We start from the raw sequence: 23,094 nt of genomic DNA, 5'->3' as shown, positions 1-23,094 counted from the left end.
TACTAGTTTAGAGTCTTTGTTTTCTTAAACCGTATTAAAGAGATTTAATTACAAAAGTAAAATTGAGGCTTTTGTCTTTTTTTTTGGCCACTGTAATTTGCTGACTGACTTAACATTTGTCTTCACAGTAAACATTGTAAATAAACACCGATGTTTGTTGTGTAGTATATAAAAATATTATTTAGGAGTGGTGAGATTTAAACTTTTACAAACCTGTAATATATATAGTAGAGCAACACTGGACAAATAACCTTTTCAGCTTAATCGGAGATGTTCTATAAATGTTCATTTACATATATACAGCACATACAATACTTGGCATATGTAAAAGCACATCTTTATGCTCTTTCAATTAAAATTGATTATTATTATTATTTTCTTTTGAGACAGAATCCCTCTCAATCACCCAGCTGGTGTGCTAGTGGTACGATCAGGGCTCACTGCAACCAGTTTTTCTGCCTCAGCCTCCTGGGTAGCTGAACTACAGGGATGTGCCACCATGCCCACCTAATTTTTGTATTTTTAGTGAAGAGGGGTTTCACCATGTTGGCCAGGCTGGTCTCAAACTCCTAACCTCAGGTGAGCTGCCCGCCTCAGCCTCCCAAACTGCTGAGATTACAGGCGTGAGTCACCGCACCTGGTCTAAAATTAATTACTTTTTAAGACCCTCTTGGTGGGAACAGACTTTCATGGTATTTATAGTTATAATAGTTTGGAATCAAAGTAGTCGAGTGCTACTTTTTTCTCTCTGTACATCCTATCCCTAATGCCTTTATTATCTTTTGTTTCTTACTTGAGAGCTTTATTTGCTTCATAACTTTTTTTTTTTTTTTTTGAGACGAAGTTTCACTCTGTCACCCAGGCTGGAGTGCAGTGATGCAATCTTGGCTTACTGCAACCTCCGCCTCCCGAGTTCAAGTGATTCTCCTGCGTCAGCCTCCTGAGTAGCTGGGATTACAGGCATCTGCTACCACGTCTGGCTAAATTTTTGTATTTTTAGTAGAGACGGGGTTTCACCATGTTGGCCAGCCTGGTCTTGAATTACAGACCTCAGGTGATCCACCCACCTTGGTCTCCCGAAGTGCTGGGATTACAGGCATGAGCCACCGTGCCTGGCGCTTTGTAACCTTTTTATATCACCTTCCTGTTCCCCAGAATGAAGTAGTTTCTTCTTCTTACAAATACTGTTTTTTGTTTTCTTTGTGTTTTGGGTTTTTTTTTTTTTTTTTTTTTTTTTTTTTTTTTTTTTAGGCAGAGTCTCTGTTGCCAGGCTGGAGTGCAGTGGTATGATTTCGGCTCACTGCAGCCTCTGGCCCCTGGTTCAAGTGATTCTCCTGCCTCAGCCTCCCAAGTAGCTGGGATTACAGGCACAAATACTGTTTTTAATAAGAAAAGTAGAATAGGGACAGGCACAGTGGCTCACTCTTGTAATCCCAGCACTTTGGGAGGCTAAGGTGGGAGGATTGCCTGAGCCCAGGAGTTTGAGACCAGCCTAGGCAACATAGTGAGACCCTGTTTCTACAAAAAAAATTTTTTAATTAGCCCAGTCTGGTGGTGCACAACTGTTGTCCCAGGTACTTGGGAGTTCAAGGTGGGAGGATGGATCTCTTGAGCCCAGGAAGATTAAGGCCGCAGTGAGCTGTGATCATGCCACTGCACTCCAGCCTGGGCCACAGGTTTCAAAAAGAGAGAAAATTAGAATATACATTAGGGAGAAAAAAACTAAATAACCATATTCCTATCTACCTAGTGACCACCCCTATGAAGACCCTGGTACATGTTCTCATTGAAATCTTATTTTGAAATATTTTTGAATTTAAAAAATATTACCTTGGTTTTACAAATGTTTGCTTGTCTTTATGTTCAGCTACAATTTTCTAATCACAATGGTTTTACTTTTTCCTTGTCAGAAAGTGGAGCTGTTCCAAAAAGAAAAGACCCCTTAACACACACTAGTAATTCACTGCCTCGTTCAAAAACAATTATGAAAACTGGATCTGCAGGCCTTTCAGGCCATCATAGAGCACCTAGTTACAGTGGTTTATCCATGGTTTCTGGAGTGAAGCAGGGACCTGGTCCTGCTCCTACCACTCATAAGGTATTCTGGGACAGTAACTTTAATTGCTGTGTTTTTGCAAATGTAAAAATTTTTAAGATACTATGCTTGCTTAAGTTGATTATAAGTACTTTGTAATACTTTAGAGAATAGATAAGCTTCCATAAAGTTAATTTTTTTTTTTTTTTTGAAACTCTTGTTGCCCAGGCTGGAGTGCAATGGTGCGATCTCGGCTCATTGCAACCTCTGCCTCCCAGGTTCAGGCGATTCTCAGCCTCCCAAGTAGCTGGAATTATAGGCATGCACCACCACGTCTGGCCAATTTTGTATTTTTAGTAGAGATGGGGTTTCTCCATGTTGGTCAGGCTGGTCTCGAACTCCCGACCTCAGGTGATCCACCCACCTCAGCCTCCCAAAGTGCTGGGATTACAGGCATGAGCCACCGCACCCAATCAAAGTTAATATTTTTTAAAATCTACAGAGCAACTTGCTCTAAAACTTTTTTTGGACCTCATTAGACATTTAATACCAAGTTTTGCTTACCCAGTCTGTTTTATATAATGCTATATATTTCATTTTAAATTTATTTTTAAAATTATTTCAGTCTATGTAAATGTTTTATAGCAGTAACATACCTAGAGTTTTGTCATGACTCTAACAAGGGTTAAAATTTGTTTTTATTTTGTAAAAACTAAATCTCTGGATAAAATCCTCTATAACTGACTTAATACCAAATATAGTTCTCTGGTGAATAGAGTTTTACCTTCAGGTAAATATGCAATTTCTGGATTTTTATACTCTTTCTCCTATTTTTAAAGCTTGAATTCTGTGAACTTTAAGGTTATTTATGAAAAGTGTAAATGTTACGTTGTATTTTCACATTAAAATTTTGTATCCTTTAAGGGCACTCCAAAAACAAATAGGACAAATAAACCTTCTACCCCTACAACTGCTGCTCGTAAGAAAAAAGACTTGAAGAATTTTAGGAATGTGGACAGCAACCTTGCTAACCTTATAATGAATGAAATTGTGGACAAGTAAGTTTTGCCATCTAAATGTTTTATAGTTTTTATGTTTTAATTTTACTTAGAAAACATGTCAGGAGTGAAATAGATAATAAATACCTTGTCTGGTTTACATACTTAATTTTTATGATAGTTTTCAATTATCAATGTAGAAACCATTGCTTTACTGATTTAACTGTAGTTTAACAGTTAACATAAAAATAACTATATGTCATAGGGCTTAGGATTCATCTTGTAATAACTGGGTCCTGTTTGTATTGTAGAACTAACTGAGGTCTTGTTTCTTAGTGGAACAGCTGTTAAATTTGATGATATAGCTGGTCAAGACTTGGCAAAACAGGCATTGCAAGAAATTGTTATTCTTCCTTCTCTGAGGCCTGAGGTAAGAACTTTATATTATTATTTTTCTATAATACCATCTGTTACCAAATCCACTGTAGCAGTAGTAGTAAAGAAATATTTGAGCTATACTAGAATAATTCATTCATATAAGATAACAGTAGATTTAATGTTTTAAAAAAGACGAAACATTAACAATTGATGTTGAGAAGTTATTACAGAATAGGAAAATGGATATGAGTTCCTAATTTCCAATCCTTTTATATTTTTAGGGAAAGTGGGTAGTATGGTATAATTTTGTTTTGTTTTGGAGATGGAGTCTCACTCACTGTGTTGTCCAGGCTGGAGTGCAGTGGCATGATCTTGGCTTATTGCAACCTCTGCCTCCTGGGATTCAAGTGAGTCTCCTGCCTCAGCCTCCCAAGTAGCTGGGATTACAGGCATGTTCCACTATGCCCAGCTAATTTTTGTATTTTTAGTAGAGATGGGGTTTTGCTGTTGGCCAGGCTGATCTTTCACACCTGATGTCAAGTTACCCACCCACTTCGGCCTCACAAGTGTGAGCCACTACATCTGGCCAAATTTTGATATCAAGGTGAGAGAGATTTAAAATTAAGAGAAGGTATAAAAATCAGCCTAGCGTGGTGGCGCACACTTGTAGTCCCAACTGCTGGGGAGGCTGAGGCAGGAGAATTGTTTGAACCAGGAGGCAGAGGTTGCAGTGAGCTGAGATGGCACCACTGCACTCCAACCTGGGAGATAGAGCAAGATGCCGTCTCAAAAATAAAATAGGCTGGGTGCGGTGATTCATGTCTGTAATCCCAGCCCTTCAGGAGGCTGGGGCGGGTGGATCACGAGGTCAAGAGATCGAGACCATCCTGGCCAATATGGTGAAACCCTGTCTTTACTAAAATTACAAAAATTAGCTGGGCTTGATGGTGTGTGCCTGTAACCCCAGCTACTCGGGAGGCTGAGGCAGGAGAATCACTCGAACCCGGGAGGCAGAGCTTGCAGTGAGCCGAGATTGTGCCACTGCACTCTAGCCTGGAGACAGAGCAAGACTCTATCTCAAAAAATGAATAAATAAAAATTTTAAAAGATAAATAAATAAAAATAAATAAAATTAAGAGAAGAAAATCAGGCAGGTAGTGGCCCCTGACACAATGAATTTTCCCAGAATTGGATTGCTTGGGAACACAGCCTGAAGAATGTGGTAAACTCCATCTAAGGCTAAATACCAGCATGAGACTGATAATAAACAAGTACTTTATGGGAAAGCTTTTAAAAATTTTTTTAAAAAAGAGAGTAACTATACTGGAGAAAAAGAAATTAAGATAGAATAATTCTTTTTTTTTCGAGACGGAGTTTTGCTCGTTACCCAGGCTGGAGTGCAGTGGCGTGATCTCGGCTCACTGCAACCTCTGCCTTTGGACTTCAAGTGATTCTCATGCCTCATCCTCCCAAGTAGCTGGGACTACAGGCGTGCACCACCACACCTGACTAATTTTTGTATTTTTAGTAGAGACAGGGTTTTACCATGTTGGCCAGGCTGTTCTCAAACTCCTGGCCTCAGGTGATCTGCCCACCTTGGCCTCCCAAAATGCTGGGATTATAGGCAGGAGCCACTGCGCCTGGCCTGAAGAACAATTTTTAAAAGAATTACTCTTAAGGATATTAAGTCCTCAAAGTAGATAGAGCCATTAAATGATGGGTAGGAACCGAATCTTGCATCCCATACTTTGTGACTCATTAAGGAAGATAGGTAATCTTGCAGTTGATGATAAATATTCGGCTTTCCATACTTAGCACTGTTTTGAATTTTTCCATTTCACAGATGGTATATTTAGTGCTGTTCCAATAATATTGCAAAAAAATAAATCTGAAGACTCACTTCTGGGTCACAGTTATTTCACTATTAACATTAAAATCTACGGGCCTATCTATAACATCTAGTGGAAATAAGCTGTGTGGCACATTGTGCTGGGTGCATTATTAAATGAATGTGCAAAGGTTTTATGGCTGTCTCAATTTTTCCATAGTCTGAGTCATTCACATACTGCCTTCATGCTGTTTATTACTTGTGAGTGAGTACCAACTGTACTAGAACTTCCTGAATATTTTTCAAGTCTGTTTTACTTATTACTCATTCTACATACATAAAATCAGTGGTTTGATATGCTAGTTAGATTTTTGCTAATACCCAGTACAATAATTAGATAATTATTAAAATAGAAAGCATTTGTCATTGTGTGAACTGGGTTTATATCATGTACCACCTCAGGTCACACTTTGGGAAACGTAGCTTACATATTGAGCTAGTATTTTGCTGGAGTTATGTAAGATTAGTAAATGCTGTAGACTAAATATTGAGAAAAAAAAAAAGCCCACTCAAAGAGGATTTATGTAATTATAGACCTGAAAAGGATCTTAGCAGTCTTCTGATCCATTCGTTGATAAATAAACTAGTCCTAAGAGCTAAAATGACTTGCTCAAGATTTTTGTTAAGTGGTAGACCTGAGAAATACATTTCTAAGATTAGAACTGCCTCTTTAGTGCTATAGCTGCTACCTAATTCTTACATGTGGGGTTTTAGTATTTAAGGGTAGAAAAATATATCTAAAATTGTGAAGGTAATACCAAGGAAATATTTAGGCTATGCAAGAAGTCATTCAGCTTTTGCTTTACCCAGGCCTATAGGGAACATATCTAAAATAGTAAGTAACATGTGAATTTGAATTTAGGCATATTTTCATGGTAGTGACATAATGTGCAATTAAGAAGCTATAATATAAAAATGCCAGTTGCAGGTTATTTCAAATAAAGTTGAATAACCTGACCTCAGGAGGGGCAGAAACCTTAGGAAACTTAGTAAATTGAGACCTAAGGAAGAGCAAGATCTGTGGTAGAGCCAGGTCTCAAGGTTTATATCTTGGTACAAACTTGTCTATACGTCACCACACCTGCCAAATGGAACTTTTTTTCTTCTAGTTCAGATTTCCAAGAAAGGGAATATTATTGTCCTAGCTCAGCTTTTCACAATAGACTCACAAAATGAATCATGTTAAGCCTATGAATGGGTAAGACTTATCCCATAACATGCCTCCATTGTGCAAAAAATCAGCTTTATTCCTAATTCCCCATAGTAGGAAGCTTGCATAGACCACAATAGAGACATTGTTAGGTTACATCAAGAAGGTGAGTGGCAGGCATTCTTGAGTATACTGGAATTTTTATTTCATTGTAGAAACACAGAATCATAATTCGTCATCTAAAACTGGTTTTAAGGAGATAATACAAAAGATACTCACTTGAGATAGATTGCTCTCAGAATTACTTAAAACAAGTGCTTTAAATCTTGCTCATTCATGAAGCCATAGCCCTGGAGGGGATATTGAAAAACTTCTCCATCTTCCTTCAATCACATAGGACCATGTTTTTAATTATATTTTAACATTAAACATAATTTTTAAAAGTTGCAAATACTAATCTTTGAAAAAAACCTCAAACTGTATAGCAGAAAATAGAACATGCCCTCTCACCTAAAAGCAAGACTGCATTTTAAAGTATATCACAGTAATCTGTCTAAATACTTTAAATAGATCTACATAGATCTCTTCCATATCCTGTGCAGCTTGTCTATCATTTTGAGCTTTTTATATTTCTTATTTTGTTCTCTTGCTTAAATGTGATTCTTTGAGATTTATAGAAAATGTGATTGTTCTCCAGTTTTAAAAAGCTTTCCTCTGTCTACTAAAATTTCCATGAATTTCTTTCTTTCTTTCTTTTTTTTTTTTTTTTTTAAATTGAGACAGAGTCTCACTGTGTTCTCCAGGCTGGCCTCAAACTCCTAGGCTTAAGTGATCCTCCTGTCTCAGCCTCCCAAGTAGCTGAGATTACAAAAATTTCCATGAATTTCTAAATATGATGTTATCTTTCATATACCAGCTTAAACATCAGCCTTTCTTCTTTCAAAAATGTTAGAACTTACCTCTTTAAATAATCTTATGAAGCCATTTCTTAATTTTTGTTTCCTTTTCTAATCTACTAACTTGTATATCATAGTGAATGAACCCTTAGTTCCATCATACCACATACCTTCTACTCCTGTCCTCCTACTTTTTCTCTCCCAGGCTGGAGTACAGTGAATATTTAGTGCTTTTAAATATTATTCATTACCAAACCAAGTAGTGTACTGTTTTTTCCTTGTACAGCCTTTTTCCCCCCTAAATAATTGTGTTATTTTTTCATTTGCTTAATTTTCATCTTATTGATTGATAATTCTTCTTTTCCATTTCAGTCTAATTTCCACATGGCCAAACCAATCTAAAAACCTGTTAACTCAGATCTTTTTTTTTTTCCCCAGAATACTTTTTCCTGGAACCACTACCTTTTCATTCAAGACCAAATGCTTTCCATGCCTCTTTCAAAGTGGTTGTTCTCTAATCTGTCTTCACTACCGTCATGATTTCCTTTTCCTTTTTTTCCTCTTTCTTTCTTTTTTTTTTTTTTTTTTTTTTTTTTGAGACGGAGTCTCACGCTCTTGCCCAGGCTGGAGTGCAGTGGCGCGATCTCGGCTCACTGCAAGCTCCGCCTCCCGGGTTCCCGCCATTCTCCTGCCTCAGCCTCCTGAGTAGCTGGGACTACAGGCGCCCGCCACCGCGCCCGGCTAATTTTTTGTATTTTTAGTAGAGACGGGGTTTCACTGTGGTCTCGATCTCCTGACCTTGTGATCCGCCCGCCTCGGCCTCCCAAAGTGCTGGGATTACAGGCTTGAGCCACCGCGCCCGGCCTCCTCTTTCTTTCTTATGTATCTCCTGTCTTTTAAATTCCATATTTTCCACATTCATAATTTATTTTCTCATTTTGATGGCTATATCTTTCAGTAACTGAGAAAAGGTTTGTGTGAGGGAATTTTTTGAGATGCTGTAGTTTTGAAAATATCTTTGTTCTGCTATCTTCTTTTATTAATAATTTGACTGGATGTCAAGATTTAAGTTGGAAACTATTTTCCCTGAGTATTTCGAAGGCATTATCTATTGTCTTCTAGCTTCCGGTGTTGCTTTGTATTAGAGACAGAAGATCAGGAATCAGGATAGCATTGGACTTCTTATTTCTATTTCCCAAAGCTTTTTGGATTTTCTCTTTATTCTTCTCTTCTGACATTTTATAATGATGTGCTTGATGCATTTTCTTTATATTATCTTTTTCCCTCTTGTACATTTCTTTCTTTTTTTCTGGGGGACAGGGGAGAAGAAGTCTCACTCTTCTCACCCAGGCTGGAATGCAGTGGTGCAATCTCCACTCACTGCACCCTTCGCCTCCTGGGTTCGAGTGATTCTCCTGCCTCAGCCTCCCAAGTAGCTGGGATTACAGGTGCCCACCACCACCATGCCCGGCTAATTTTTGTATTTTTAGTAGAGACGGAGTTTCACCATGTTGGCCAGGCTGGTTTCAAACTCCTGACCTCAGGTGATCCACCCACTTTGGCCTCCCAAAGTGCTGGGATTACAGGCATGAGCCACCGTGCCCAGCCCTATTCTTATTTCATAGATGCGATGTCTTCTTTTCTGTCTCTGAGAGCTTTTGTGAAGTTTTCTTTTGTTTACTTTATTATCTGTTTCTTCCTCGCCCTGTCGCCCAGGCTGGAGTGCAGTGGCCGGATCTCAGCTCACTGCAAGTTCCGCCTCCCGGGTTTACGCCATTCTCCTGCCTCAGCCTCCCAAGTAGCTGGGACTACAGGCGCCTGCCACCTCGCCCGGCTAGTTTTTTGTATTTTTTAGTAGAGATGGGGTTTCACCGTGTTAGCCAGGATCACCTCGATCTCCTGACCTCGTGATCCGCCCGTCTCGGCCTCCCAAAGTGCTGGGATTACAGGCTTGAGCCACCGCGCCCGGCCTCCTCTTTTATTTTTGCCTTAAGCTCTTTCATATTGGAAGCTTCTCTCAAATGTCTGGTTATTCTGGTTGTCCACTTATATTACGTGGAACAATAAAAAAGTTGATTAGGACTCTGTGCTGTAAGTAAATTGTTGATAGTGAGAGCCCATTAATCACAGGATGATCAAGCAGCAAGCCTACTGTTTATTTAGGTTTCTCCAAATGGCTATAGCTGTCAGTCCTTTTTTTCTGGGGTTATTTCGCTTCTCTAGAAAAGAATTTTCTGGTCTCTTGTTTGGAGAATACAAGCTTGACTATTGGTGTCCCAGAAAATGGGTGGGAGGAGAGGACTTTGTTTTCTGTTAGGTTGAGCCATGTGAAATTACTAGGTTTTGTTTTGTTTTTTGTTTCGTTTTGAGACAGAGCCCCACTCTGTTGCCCAGGCTGGAGTACCTTGGCATGATCTTGACTCACTGCAACCTCTGCCTCCCAGGTTCAAGCAATTCTCATGCCTCAGCCTCCCAAGTAGCTGGGATTGTAGGCATGCGCCACCATGCCTGGCTAATTTTTGTAATTTTGGTAGAGACAGGGTTTTGCCATGTTGACCAGTCTGATCTCGAACTCCTGACCTCAGGTGATCCACCTGCCTTGGCCTCCCAAAGTGCTGGGATTACAGGTATGAGCCACCGCACCCAGCCTGAAATTACTGTTTTTATAGGTCAAAAACAGTTAAGGGATAGGCATGGTGGCACACACCTATAATCCCAGCACTTTCAGAGGCCAAGGCAGGAAGATTGCTTGAGCCCAGGAGTTCAAGACCAGCCTGGGCAATGTAGTGAGACCCCATATATATATATATATATATATATTTTTTTTTTTTTTTTTTGGGATGGAGTCTCGCTCTGTCACCCAGGCTGGAGTGCAGTGGCCGAATCTCAGCTCACTGCAAGCTCTGCCTCCCGGGTTTATGCCACTCTCCTGCCTCAGCCTCCCGAGTAGCTGGGACTACAGGTGCCCGCCACCTCGCCTGGCTAGTTTTTTGTATTTTTCTAGTAGAGACGGGGTTTCACCGTGTTAGCCAGGATGCTCTTGATCTCCTGACCTCGTGATCCGCCCGTCTCGGCCTCCCAAAGTGCTGGGATTACAGGCTTGAGCCACCGCGCCCGGCCTATATATTTTTTTAAAAAAATGGATGAATATCTTTGTTTGAAGATAATGTGTTTGCATATGTAGAAAATCCCAAAGAACCAACAAAAAGAGCTCCTAGAACTAATAAGTGATTATGACAGGGTATAGAATACAAAATTAATATACAAAGTCAGTTGCTTTTTTATATACCAGCAGTGAACAACTGGAATTTTTTATTTGTTTGTTTTTTGAGATGGAGTCTGGCTCTGTTGCCCAGGCTGGAGTGCAGTGGCGCAATATCGACTTATTGCAAGCTCCGCCTCCCAGGTTCGCGCCATTCTCCTGCCTCAGCCACCCAAGTAGATGGGACTACAGGCGTCCGCCACCATGCCCGGCTAATTTTTTGTATTTTTTTAGTAGAGATGGGGTTTCACCGTGTTAGCCAGGATGGTCTCGATCTCCTGACCTCGTGATCCACCCACCTCAGCCTCCCAGAGTGCTGGGATTACAGGCGTGAGCCACCGCGCCTGGCTACAACTGGAATTTGAAATTAAAACACAATACCATTCATATTAACACTAATAAAATGAAATACTTACGTGTAATTCTAACAAAGTTTGTTGTAGAAGGTCTATATGAGAAGAATTATAGCACTCATAAAAGAAATCAAAGATCTAAGTAAATTGAGAGATATTCCATGTAAATGGACAGGGAGACTAAATTATTATTGCAATGTCAGTTCTTCCCAAGTTCATATATTGATTCAGTGCAGTCCCAATCAAAATCCAGCCAGTTATTTTGTGGATACTGACAAACTAAAGTTTATATGAAAAGGCAAAAGACCTAGAACAGCCAACACAGTATTGAAGAAGAAAAAAGTCAGAGGACTGAAACTACCCAATTTCAAGACTTACTGTAAAGCTACATTAATCAAGACAGCATGTCATTGGCAAAAGAATAGACAAATAGATCAGTAGAACTGGACAGAGAGCCTAGAAATCAACCCACACAGATAAAGTCAACTGATCTTTGGCAAAGGGACAAAGACAATTCAGTGGAGAAAAGATAGCCTTTTCAACAAATGGTATAGGACAACTGGACATCCACATGCAAAAAAGTTAATCTAGACAGACCTGACAACTTTCACAAAAATAAACTTAAATGGATCATAGACTTAAATGTAACTTGCGAACTGAAACTTCTAGAGGATAACATAGGAGAAAAATCTAGGATAACATCTGAGAAAAATTTTTGGTTTGACAGTGACTTCGTAGGTACAATACCAAAACATGATCCTTGAAAAAAAAAATCAGTATGTTGAACTTTGTTTAAATTTAAAACTTCTGCTCTGTGTAAGACGCTGTTAGGAGAATGAAAAGACACACAGCAGACTGGGAGACTTTATAAAATTCATTACCTGATGAAGGACCAGTATCCAAAATATACAAAGAACTTTTAAAACTCAACAATAAGAAAATATACAACCCAGTTGATAAATGAGCAAAATATCTGAACAGACACCCACAAAGGAAGCTAGATGACGACAAGCATATGAGTATCTGCTCAACATCATGTCATTAGGGAAATTGCACATTAAAACAACAACAAGACACCCTGCCACCCCTATTAGAATGGCTAAAATCTAAAACACTGACAACACCAAATTCTGGCACGGATGTGGAGCAGCAGAAATTTTAATTCATTGCTGATGGAAATCTAAAATGGTAGAACCTATTGGAAGATAGTTGGACAGTTTTTTACAAAACCAAAGACAGTTTGATGGTTTCTTACAAAACTCTTACCATATGGTTCAGCAGTCTTACACCTTAGTATTTACTCAAATAAGTTTAAAATGTACATCCAATCAAAAACCTGCACATGAATATTTCTAGCAGCATTATTCATAGTTGCCAAAACTTGGAAGCAGCCAAGGCATCCATAAGAAGGTGAATGGATAAACAGACTGTGGAACATCATGTAATGGAGTAGTATTCAGCAATAAAAAGAAATGATATATCAAGCCACAGAAATATATGGAGGAACCATAAATGCATATTGCTAAATGAAAGAAGCCAATCTGAAGAGGCTAAATTATAGGATTCTGACTATATAATGTTTTGGAAAAGGAAAAACTATGGAAACAATAAGTAGATCATTGGTTGCCAGGGAAGGCAGGGAGAGATGAATAGGTGGAGCACAGTGGATTTTTAAGGCAGTGAAACTGTTCTTTATGATAATCCAATGGTGGATACATGTCATTATACCTTTGTCAAAACCCATAGAATGTAAAACATAAGACTGACCCCTAATGTAAACTGTGGACTTCATTTAATAATAATACATGAATATTTTTTCATTAGTTCTAACAAATATACTACACTAATACAAGATATTCAGAGTAGAGGAAATTGGAAAGGAATGAGAGGTTATATGGGAACTCTGTACTTTCTGCTCAATTTTCTATAAACCTAAAATCACTAAAAAAAAGTTTATTTTATTTTATTTTTTTAAATTTTTTGAGATGGAGTTTCACTCTTGTTGCCCAGGCTGGAGTGCGATGGCACGATCTCGGCTCACTGAAACCTCCGCCTCATGGGTTCAAGCAATTCTCAAGCCTCAGCCTCTCGAGTAGCTGAGATTACAGGCCTGTGCCACCACGCCCAGCTAATTTTGTATTTTTAGTAGAGACAGCATTTCTCCATGTTGGTCAGACTGGTCTTGAACTCCTGATCTCAGGGGATCCACCCGCCTCAGCCTCCCAAAGTGCTGGGATTACAGGCGTGAGCCACCACGCCTAGCAGAAGTTTTTTTTTTGAAGTTGGATATTAGCCATTTCATATGATTCAACCTAAAAGTACATATACCTTCGCTATTGTTAGTAAGTGTAGGTGAGATCTTTTCAGTCTGGGGCTCCACCCTTGACTCCTGCCATGCCTAGTGTCCCTGAGTCTGGAGACTCGTGACTTACTTCTTTAGGGAATGAAACTCCTGCCTCCTGCTTTGGTGGGGGTTGGTACCTGCTTGACTGCCTTTAGTGGGGAGTCAATTCCTGTTTGTGTTTTCTTCCTTTTTTTCTTCCTTTTTTTTTTTTTGAGATGGAGTCTCGCTCTGTCACCCAGGCTGGAGTGCAGTGGCGCAATCTTGGCTCACTGAAACCTCCGCCTCACGGGTTCATGCCATTCTCCTGCCTCAGCCTCCCGAGTAGCTTTAACCACAGGTGCCCACCACCGCACCCGGCTAATTTGTTTGTATTTTTAGTAGAGACGGGGTTTCACTCACCTTGTTAGCCAGGATGGTCTTGATCTCCTGACCTCGTGATCCGCCCATCTTGGCCTCCCAAAGTGCTGGGATTACAGGCGTGAGCCATTTCCTATTTTTGACTGCCTGCCTTACTACTGCTTGCTGTGGTGCCTGATACATCCAGTTACTGAACCTTCCCAGGATTTTTGTTCACGTCAGCGTGCTTCTTGTATCTAGGTATCCCTTCACAAGTAGGCATTTAGGTTTTAAGCTCTGCTAAATGATTTACCACACTTTATCAGTTCTCCATTTTGTGGGAATTCATTGTGTTAATCTCCTTTTCTGTTTTTGTTTGGAAGATTCATATCTTTTTTATTCATTTAGTATTATTTGGGGGGATTTCTAAGTAGAGAAACATGCCTGTGTTCAATTTCTCTTGTTTAAGCAGTCTGTTTTCATTTTTACCACTGAGGAGTATGAAAGTCTGCTTTCATTTTTACCACTGGTTTTATTTCATTTTGTTTTATTTTTTTGAGACAGGGTCTCACTTTGTCAGCCAGCCTGGAGTACAGTGACGTGATCAAAGCTCACTGCACCCTTGGCCTCCCAAGCTCAAGTGATCCTCCCACCTCAGCCTCCTGAATAGCTGGGAGGACAGGCGATCGATCCAGCACACCCAGCTAATTTTTTTTTTTGTAGAAGCAGAGTTTCCCTATGTCGCCCAGGTTGGTCTTGAACTCTTGGGCTCATGTAATCCTCCCATCTTGGCCCCCTAAAGTGCTGGGATTACAGGTGTGAGCCACCACACCAAGCTGTTTTTAATTATTACATTAATTTATGATTATGTGTTTCCTTTAAAGCTGTGGGCAGCTCTGTTTGGGAGGATGCTACTGAAAAAAGGATGCTTTTTAGATGACAAAGAGTACTTAAAGTGTCTCTAGAATCACAGTTGTAAACTGAAGTATGTCTTTTTAAGTTGTTCACAGGGCTTAGAGCTCCTGCCAGAGGACTGTTACTCTTTGGTCCACCTGGGAATGGGAAGACAATGCTGGTAAGAGTTCTCTTCAAATTCGAGTTTTCTGTTGAGATATCTGGGATAATATGAAAAAAAGAAACTTTATCTTGTCCCTGATCCTATTATTTATGACTTGCTTTTTGCTATTGTACACTTTTGGGGTTTTTTTATTTATTGGTTTTGTTTTTTTTGAGTGATCTCAGCTCACTGCAACCTCCGCCTCCTGGGTTCAAGTGATTTTCCTGCCTCAGCCTCCCAAGTAGCTGGGATTACAGGCACATGCCACTACACCTGTCTAAGTTTTGTATTTTTGGCAGAGACGGGATTTCGCCATGTTGGCCAGGCTGGTCTCGAACTCCTGGCCTCAAGCAATCCTCCCACCTGGGCCTCCCAAAGTGATGGGATTACAGGGGTGAGCCATTGCCTATGGCTGATACACATTTAAGTTTTTCAGCTACTTTTCAATGTAGAAGTAGATGGAGAACCATGTATGTTATCTTCAGTAGTGTGTTTTTGGTTGGTTAAATTTGACAGTGTGATTGTCATTGTTTTTTGTAAATTAAATACAATTTTTACTTTGGAAGAGCTTACCTTACTATATTGAGTATTTTTCTTTCTTTTCCTTTTTTTTTTTGAGACGGAGTCTTGCTCTGTCGCCCAGGCTGGAGTGCAGTGGCTGGATCTCAGCTCACTGCAAGCTCCACCTCCTGGGTTCACGCCATTCTCCTACCTCAGCCTCCCTAGCTGGGACTACAGGCGCCTGCCACCACGCCCGGCTAGTTTTTTGTATTTTTTTAGTAGAGACGGGGTGTCACCATGTTAGCCAGGATGGTCTCAATCTCCTGACCTCGTGATCCGCCTGTCTTGGCCTCCCAAAGTGCTGTGATTACAGGCTTGAGCCACCGTGCCTGGCCTATTGAGTATCTTTCTAACCTCTGATACTTGCTTCTACTATCATAACAACTTTATTTAAATAATCAGTATGTTATAGCTTTTTTTTTTTTTTTTTTTTAAGTATTCTTTTGCCAGAAGTTTTTGTCAGGCTCTGGATACCTCTTTCCTCTGCATAGCCCTCCTGGATGGAAAAAACAAACAGGGAAAGAGTAACTTTTCCTTAGATGTTTGTCTTTCTCAAAGCAGTTATCTTTGTATATCTAAGAAGAGAAGAGAATAACAGTGTCTCTTTTTTTTTTTTTTTAAATCTCTCTACTCATTCTCTCTCAGGAGGAGAACAGAAAGAAGCACAGCTCTTCCTGTAACCTGTCCATATTACTGAGAAAGGAACACATTGATTGCTATGTATTGGGGATTGTATTATACCTTACAGTTTTATTTTTATTTTTTACTAATTTTTTTTTAGACAAGAGTCTTGCTGTATCACCCAAGCTGGAGTGCAGTGATGTGATCTCGGCTCACTACCATCTCTTCCTCCTGGGTTCAAGCAATTCTGCTATGTCAGCCTCCCGAGTAGCTGGGATTACAGGCATGTGCCACCACACCTGACTAATATTTGTATTTTTATTAGAGACGGGTTTTCACCATGTTGGCCAGGCTGGTCTCAAACTCTTGGCCTCAAGTGATGCGCCTGCCTCGGCCTCCCAAAGTGCTGGGATTACGAGCATGAGCCACCACACCCGGCCTCATAGCTTACAGTTTTAGAGAATCTTTTCTAGTACTTAAATCAGTAAATGTGGTTATCTTTTAAATGTAATATATTGAACTAATTTCATATTTGCTCTTGTGATTTTTAAAGGCTAAAGCAGTAGCTGCAGAATCGAATGCAACCTTCTTTAATATAAGTGCTGCAAGTTTAACTTCAAAATATGTGAGTGCTCTGTTTCCAATATTGTCATATTTTAAGTTACTGTCTAAATGTTACTGTTAACTATAGATGGTAATAATATTTCATGAAAATATTTTCCTAGGAGTTTTATATCTATTATTTGCATATGATGAATATCAATCTTCAGAGTAGAAAGTTATGTACATTTGTGTTGTCAAATACTATATTAGTTTACTGGGGCCTTGTAATAAAATACCGTAAACTGGCTGGCTTAAACATCAGCCATTTATTGTCTCACAGTTGTGGAAGGTAGAAGTCCAAGATCAGTCAAAATGTTGGCAGGGTTGCTTCCTCCTGAGGGCTATGAGGGAAAGTGTATGTTGCGTGCCTCCCTCCTAGCTTCTGGTGGCTTTCTGGCAATCTTTTGCATTCCTTGGCTTGTAGATGCATCCCTCTCATCTCTGTCTTTATCTTCATGAGGCATTCTCCCTGTATCTGTCTCTGTATCCAAATTTCCTCTGTGGATTAGGGCCCATCCTAATGATCTCAGTTTAAGTTTGTCATCAGCAGCAATTCTATGTCCAAATAAGGTCACATTCATAGGTACTAGGGATAGGACTTCAACACGTTTTTGGAGAACACAGTTCAACCCATTAACAAATACTGTCACTTTCCACTTAAGCTTCAAGTAAAGTGGATTTTATCTCAAGGAGCCACCAGATACGAACACAGATCTGATGGCATAAACTGAGTATTTCTGACCTTCTGATTCTGATCTAAAATATGACACAAGATTTTCCCTGTTTTAATTTTTTAACTTTTTTGTTTTAATAGAGACAGGGTCTCGCTATGTTGCCAGGCTACTTTCGAATTCCTGGGCTTAAGCAATCCTCCTGCCTTGAACTCCCAAAGTGCTGGAATTACACATGTGAGCCACCACACCTGGCCAGTAGATTTTCCCTGTTTTGTTTTGATTGTTTATAATTTAGTTTTCTTTTTCCATTCACCCTCCGCTGACCCTATAGTATTATTCAAACAAGTGCTCAGTCTAGTTTTGGGGTAGGGCAAGCATAATTACAGTGCTTAAAGAGAGTAATTTGTCTGGTGTGCAGAACTGGTGTGTAAATATAACTGATGCACTGCAAAACTATGAAGTAGTTTCTGTCAAACCTTACACTGCTTTGTCTTTCTCCGTCTCTCCCTTTCTCTTGGTTGCCCCCTCCTCCTCCCAAAGATACCTTAGTCTCTGTTTGCCTTTATCAAAACCTTTATGATTGGCCGGGCACAATGGCCCATGCCTATAATCCTAGCATTTTGGGAGGCCAAGGCAGGAAGATCACCTGAGCCCAGAAGTTTGAGACCAGCCTGGGCAACATGGTGAAACCCCATCTCTACAAAAAATAAAAAGTTTAGCCAGGCGTGGTGGCATGCACCTGTAGTCCCACTACTCGGGAAGCTGAGGTGAGAGGATCTCTTGAGCCTGAGAGTTTGAGGCTGCAGTGAACTGTGATCATGCCACTGCACTCCAGCCTGAGTGACAGTATGAGACCCTGTCTCAAAGAAACAAAACAAGGGGGGCATGGTGGCTCACTCCTGTAATCCCAGTTCTTTGGGAGACTGAGGCAGGAGGATTACTTCAGGCCAGGAGTTTGATACCACCTTGGGCAACATAGTGAGACCCCCATCTCTACAAAAAATAAAAAATTTAGCTGGACGTGCCAGTGAATACCTGTGGTCTCAGTGACTCAGGAGGCTGAGGTGGGAGGATCACTTGGGTCGAGGAAGTTGAGGCTGCAGTGAGCCACGATCATGCCAGTGCATTCCAACCTGGGCGTCAGAGCAAGATCACGTCTCAAAAACAAAACAAAACGAACTTTTATGGTTGGAAGTGTTTTGGCAAAAATACTTAAACTGAAATGTGAATCTCTGATGAAAGAACATGTTACCTGTAAAAGTTTGAAGTGTTGGCATTTGTTGCACCAAAATCCAGAGGTGAGGCCAGGCGCAGTGGCTCACGCCTGTAATACCAGCACTTTGGGAGGCCAAGGTGGGCAGATACCTGAGGTCAGGAGTTCAAAACCAGCTCAGCCAACATCGCAAAACCCCATCTCTACTAAAAATACAAAAATTAGCCAGGCTTGGTGGCATGCGCCTGTAATCCCAGCTATTCGGGAGGCTGAGACACGAGAATCACTTGAACCCAGGAGGCGGAGGTTGCAGTGAGCCAAGATGGCACCACTGCACTCCAGCCTGGGCAACTGAGTGGGACTCTATCTCAAAAAAAAAAAAAAAAAAAAAAAAAAAAGATCCAGAGGTGAATCCAGAGGTCATCACTACATGATATCCAGATAGCCTCTTTCCATGAGAGTCTCAAAGGATAACTTTGCTATCTATAGTTTTGCAGAGAAAGCAACTTGATTTTATCAGTACACCAAGAGCAGATCTATGTCTTTGGAACAGACATGAGATCCGAATTGTCTAGCTGCTATGAACAGCATGCTCTCTGCCTGTAACTATAGACATGTATGGGAAACTTATTTTTAAGGTTGTATAATGAGCTGTGAGTTAAAGGCAAACTTGACATGTTGACCATAGTTGTTATGGCATTGGACTAAAGTAGCCTCCCTCCATCACTATGATAGAGATAGCCTTGGTGTTAGACCCATAGTTTTTGAAGTCTATTTGCTAAGACTCCCTCTTCTTTAGACAGTTCTTCAAATATTGTTATGCTTTTTCCTGTGGTGGGATTCCTCTTCATGGAGTTTCCTTTCTCAGTAACACTATCTTGTGGTTAATTTGTACTTATTCTTCAGATACCAGCGGAAATGTTACAACCTTCCCTGACCCTCCAAACTATTCCCCCTTATTATTCTCCTAGCACCACTTGCACCTCATTTGTCATACTCATTGGAGTTGAAATTCATATTCATTGATAGGATTATTTTAATTGTATCTGATATCACTGTCACCTCCACTAGAAGATGGTCTCCATGCAGGCAGAGACTATCACCACGTGTTCTTCACTTCCATTTTCAGTTGGCAGTGAGTAGGTACAAATAAATATTTGTGGAATAATCATATGAGGTATAGATACTATTCTCATACCTCTATTTTATTAAGTAGGGAATTACAGAGTAGTTCAGTGATCTGTCCAGGATCTCATAACCAGGAAGTGGGAAACTAGGATTTGAGCTCCAGTGAGTGTGGTCTTTCATCAAAAATATTACAGCAACCATTCTCTCTCTCTTTTTTTTTTTTTCTTTGAGATGGAGTCTTGCTCGTCACCAGGCTGGAGTGCAGTGGCGTAATCTTGGCTCACTGCAGCCTCCGCCGCCTGGGTTCAAGCAATTCCTCTGCCTTAGCCTGCCGAGTAACTGGGACTACAGCCACCACACCTGGCTAATTTTTGTATTTTAGTAGAGATGGGGTTTCACCATGTCAGCCAGGATGGTCTCTATCTCCTGACCTCGTGATCCACCCGCATGTACCTCTCAAAGTGCTGGATTATAGGCATGAGCCACCACACCCGGCCTACAGCAACCATTCTCTTTTATCCATACTTGTTTCAAGAGTACTGTTTCATCTTCATGTTTCCGGAAACAACATAGCATTCATGACCTTAACCCCCAATTCTGATACTGCCTGAATATCTTGAAGCAAGTTTACTTTTAAGAAAGTTGGGCCGGGCGTGGTGGCTCAAGCCTGTAATCCCAGCACTTTGGGAGGCTGAGACGGGCGGATCACGAGGTCAGGAGATCTAGACCATCCTGGCTAACACGGTGAAACCCTGTCTCTACTAAAAAAAACACAAAAAACTAGCTGGGCGAGGTGGCGGGCGCCTGTAGTCCCAGCTACTCGGGAGGCTGAAGCAGGAGAATGGCATGAACCCGGGACGGGGAGCTTGCAGTGAGCTGAGATCCGGCCACTGTACTCCAGCCTGGGCGACAGAGCGAGACTCCGTCTCAAAAAAAAAAAAAGAAAGTTGAGGCTGGGTGTAGTGGCTCATGCCTGTAATCCCAGCACCTTGGGAGGCCAAGGCAGGTGGATCACTTGAGCTCAGGAGTTCAAGACCAGGCTGGGCAACATGGCGAAACCCTGTCTCTACCAGAAATACAAGAAATTAGTCAGGCGTGGTGGTGTGTACCTGTGGTCCCAGCTACTTGGGAGACTGAAGTGGGAGGATTTCTTGAGCCTGGGAGGTAGTTTGCTATGAGGCGAAAGATCATGCCACTGCACTCCAGCCTGGGTGACAGAGTGAGATCCCATCTCAAAAAAAAAAAAAAAAGTAAAGAAAAAGAAAATTGAAATGTCTAGTCTATCATTTTGGCAGTACTAGCTAATATAATTTTTTCCTTATGTCTAACTGAAATCTGCTTTTTCTAATTTTTACATACTTGATTTAACAAAACTCTAGTGTTTTTTTTTTATGAGACAGCCTTTCAAATATATAGGAACTTAATATTATATCCGCTTCCCCGCAGCCCCCAGAATAGTCATTATTTTAGTTGTCTTTCTGTGGTCTCATGCCAGTTTGTCAGTATGCCTAGATAAGAACTGAATATTTTACCTCAGATGTGACCTGATTTTGAAGACTTAAAAAGGAAGCATTGTGCCGGACGCAGTGGCTCATACCTGTAATCCCAGCACTTTGGGAGGCTGAGGTGGGCGGGTCACCTGAGGTCAGGAGTTTGAGACCAGCCTTATCAACATGGAGAAACCCTATCTCTACTAAAAATACAAAAGATGAGCCAGGCATTGTGGCACATGCCTGTAATCCCAGCTACTCGGGAGGCTGAGGCAGGAGAATCGCTTGAACCCAGGAGGCGGAGGTTGCAGTGAGCCGAGATTGCACCATTCGATTCCAGCCTGGGAAACAAGAGTGAAACGCCGTCTCAAAAAAAAAAAAAAAAGCATTGTCTAATGTTATATAGATGTTCCGTCTCATGATACATCCTGAGAAAGCTTTTGGGAGGAACTGCATCATAGTCATGGACAACATTTGTGTTATTAAAATATCTAGATTATTTTCCACAAAAAATCAGTTACATATGTATCTTAACATGTATTGTTGTTTAACCTTGTTTATTGAATAACTTATGTGTAGAAAAGTATTTATAGCATAAGTATACAGCTCAGTGGATTACCACAAAGCAAATATACTTTCAAAATCGCCACCCAGGTCAAGAAATAAATTGTTTGTTACCTGTGGCCCTGAAATCCCTCCAGGCACTCCACCATCTTTATCCACTCCTCTCAAAACCACTATGCTAACATCATAGACAAAGCTAACATGCTTTTGAGCTTTATATAAATCTAATGATGTAGGATTTTGTGTGTATGTGTATTTGGCTTCTTTCATCAGAATTATATTTATGAGATTTATCCGGATTGTTGCATGTAGTTGTAGTTGTGCTTTTTTACACAAATAGATTTAGTTTTTACATTTTTCTTATATGTTCGAACTGTTAATTAATCTGCTTGTCTATTATTTAAAAAAAAAAAAAACATTCACATAGTTCTAGCCAGTTTACAGTGTTTTTCCACACAGTCTTCAAAATGTAAAGTTTGGTCTTCAGTGCATCAGTATGCTGCTAGATTTAAAAACTAGGAAAAAAAAATCGGAGAAGTTAGTAATATTAACTGTCACCTCCACTAGAAGATGGTCTCCATGTGGGCAGTAATATTTATCTTGTATTATCTCTGCTAAGTAAAATCTTTTGTAAGTTTCTTTAAATATTTTAATAAACCATAGTACTTAAAATGTTCTCATCCGGGCACGGTGGCTCAAGCCTGTAATCCCAGCACTTTGGGAGGCCGAGACGGGCGGATCACGAGGTCAGGAGATCAAGACCATCCTGGCTAACACGGTGAAACCCCGTCTCTACTAAAAAATACAAAAATCTAGCCGGGCGAGGTGGCGGGTGCCTGTAGTCCCAGCTACTCAGGAGGCTGAGGCAGGAGAATGGCGTAAACCCGGGAGGCGGAGCTTGCAGTGAGCTGAGATCTGGCCACTGCACTCCTGTCTGGGCGACAGAGCGAGACTCCGTCTCAAAAAAAAAAAAAAAAAAGTTCTCAATTTTCTAAAGTAGTTAAAAGTAACTATAAAATGGCACCTATTTTCCTGATCACATTTTACTTCCTATGTGAAATTTTACAAGCCATTATTCTATTTATTTATTTACTTACTTACTTATTTTTTGAGACAGGGTCTTGTTCTGTCACCGAGGCTGGAGTACAGTGGCATGACCATGGCTCGCTGCAGCCTCAACCACCTGGGCTCAAGTGATCCTCCCACCTTAGCATCCCAAGTAGCTGGGACTACAGGCATGTGCCACCATGCCCAGCTAATTTTTAAAAATTTTGGAGGCCCAGATGCGGTGGCTCACGCCTGTAATCCCAGCACTTTGGGAGGCCGAGGCGGGCGAATCACAAGGTCAGGAGTTCGAGACCATCCTGGCTAACATGGTTAAACCCTGTCTCTACTAAAAGTACAAAAAATTAGCGGGGTGTGGTGGCAGGTGCCTGTAGTCCCAGTTACTCAGGAGGCTGAGGCAGGAGAGTTGCTTGAACCTGGGAGGCAGAGATTGCAGTGAGCCGAGACTCCATCTCAAAAAAAAAAAAAAAAAAAATTT

General features: G+C 40.7%; 1 protein-coding gene across 7 annotated transcripts in view; it reads left to right on the top strand.

The window, feature by feature from the left end:
- SPAST (spastin) overlaps positions 1-23,094 on the top strand; it is a 90,513-nt gene that overhangs the window by 47,961 nt on the left and 19,458 nt on the right. For all 7 annotated transcript variants that reach the window (XM_045369543.2, XM_074012022.1, XM_015433825.3 and 4 more), the window contains 5 exons: positions 1,911-2,098; positions 2,960-3,093; positions 3,370-3,463; positions 14,641-14,715; positions 16,433-16,504. In XM_045369543.2, the coding sequence (XP_045225478.1) occupies positions 1,911-2,098; positions 2,960-3,093; positions 3,370-3,463; positions 14,641-14,715; positions 16,433-16,504 (563 nt within the window). The remainder of the gene's footprint in view (positions 1-1,910; positions 2,099-2,959; positions 3,094-3,369; positions 3,464-14,640; positions 14,716-16,432; positions 16,505-23,094) is intronic.

This window comes from Macaca fascicularis, chromosome 13 (assembly GCF_037993035.2).
Source record: "Macaca fascicularis isolate 582-1 chromosome 13, T2T-MFA8v1.1".
NCBI classification, from domain to species: Eukaryota; Metazoa; Chordata; class Mammalia; order Primates; family Cercopithecidae; genus Macaca; species Macaca fascicularis.
The sequence above is the reverse complement of the archived record's forward strand: the minus strand, read 5'-3'. Positions and strand labels throughout refer to the sequence as shown.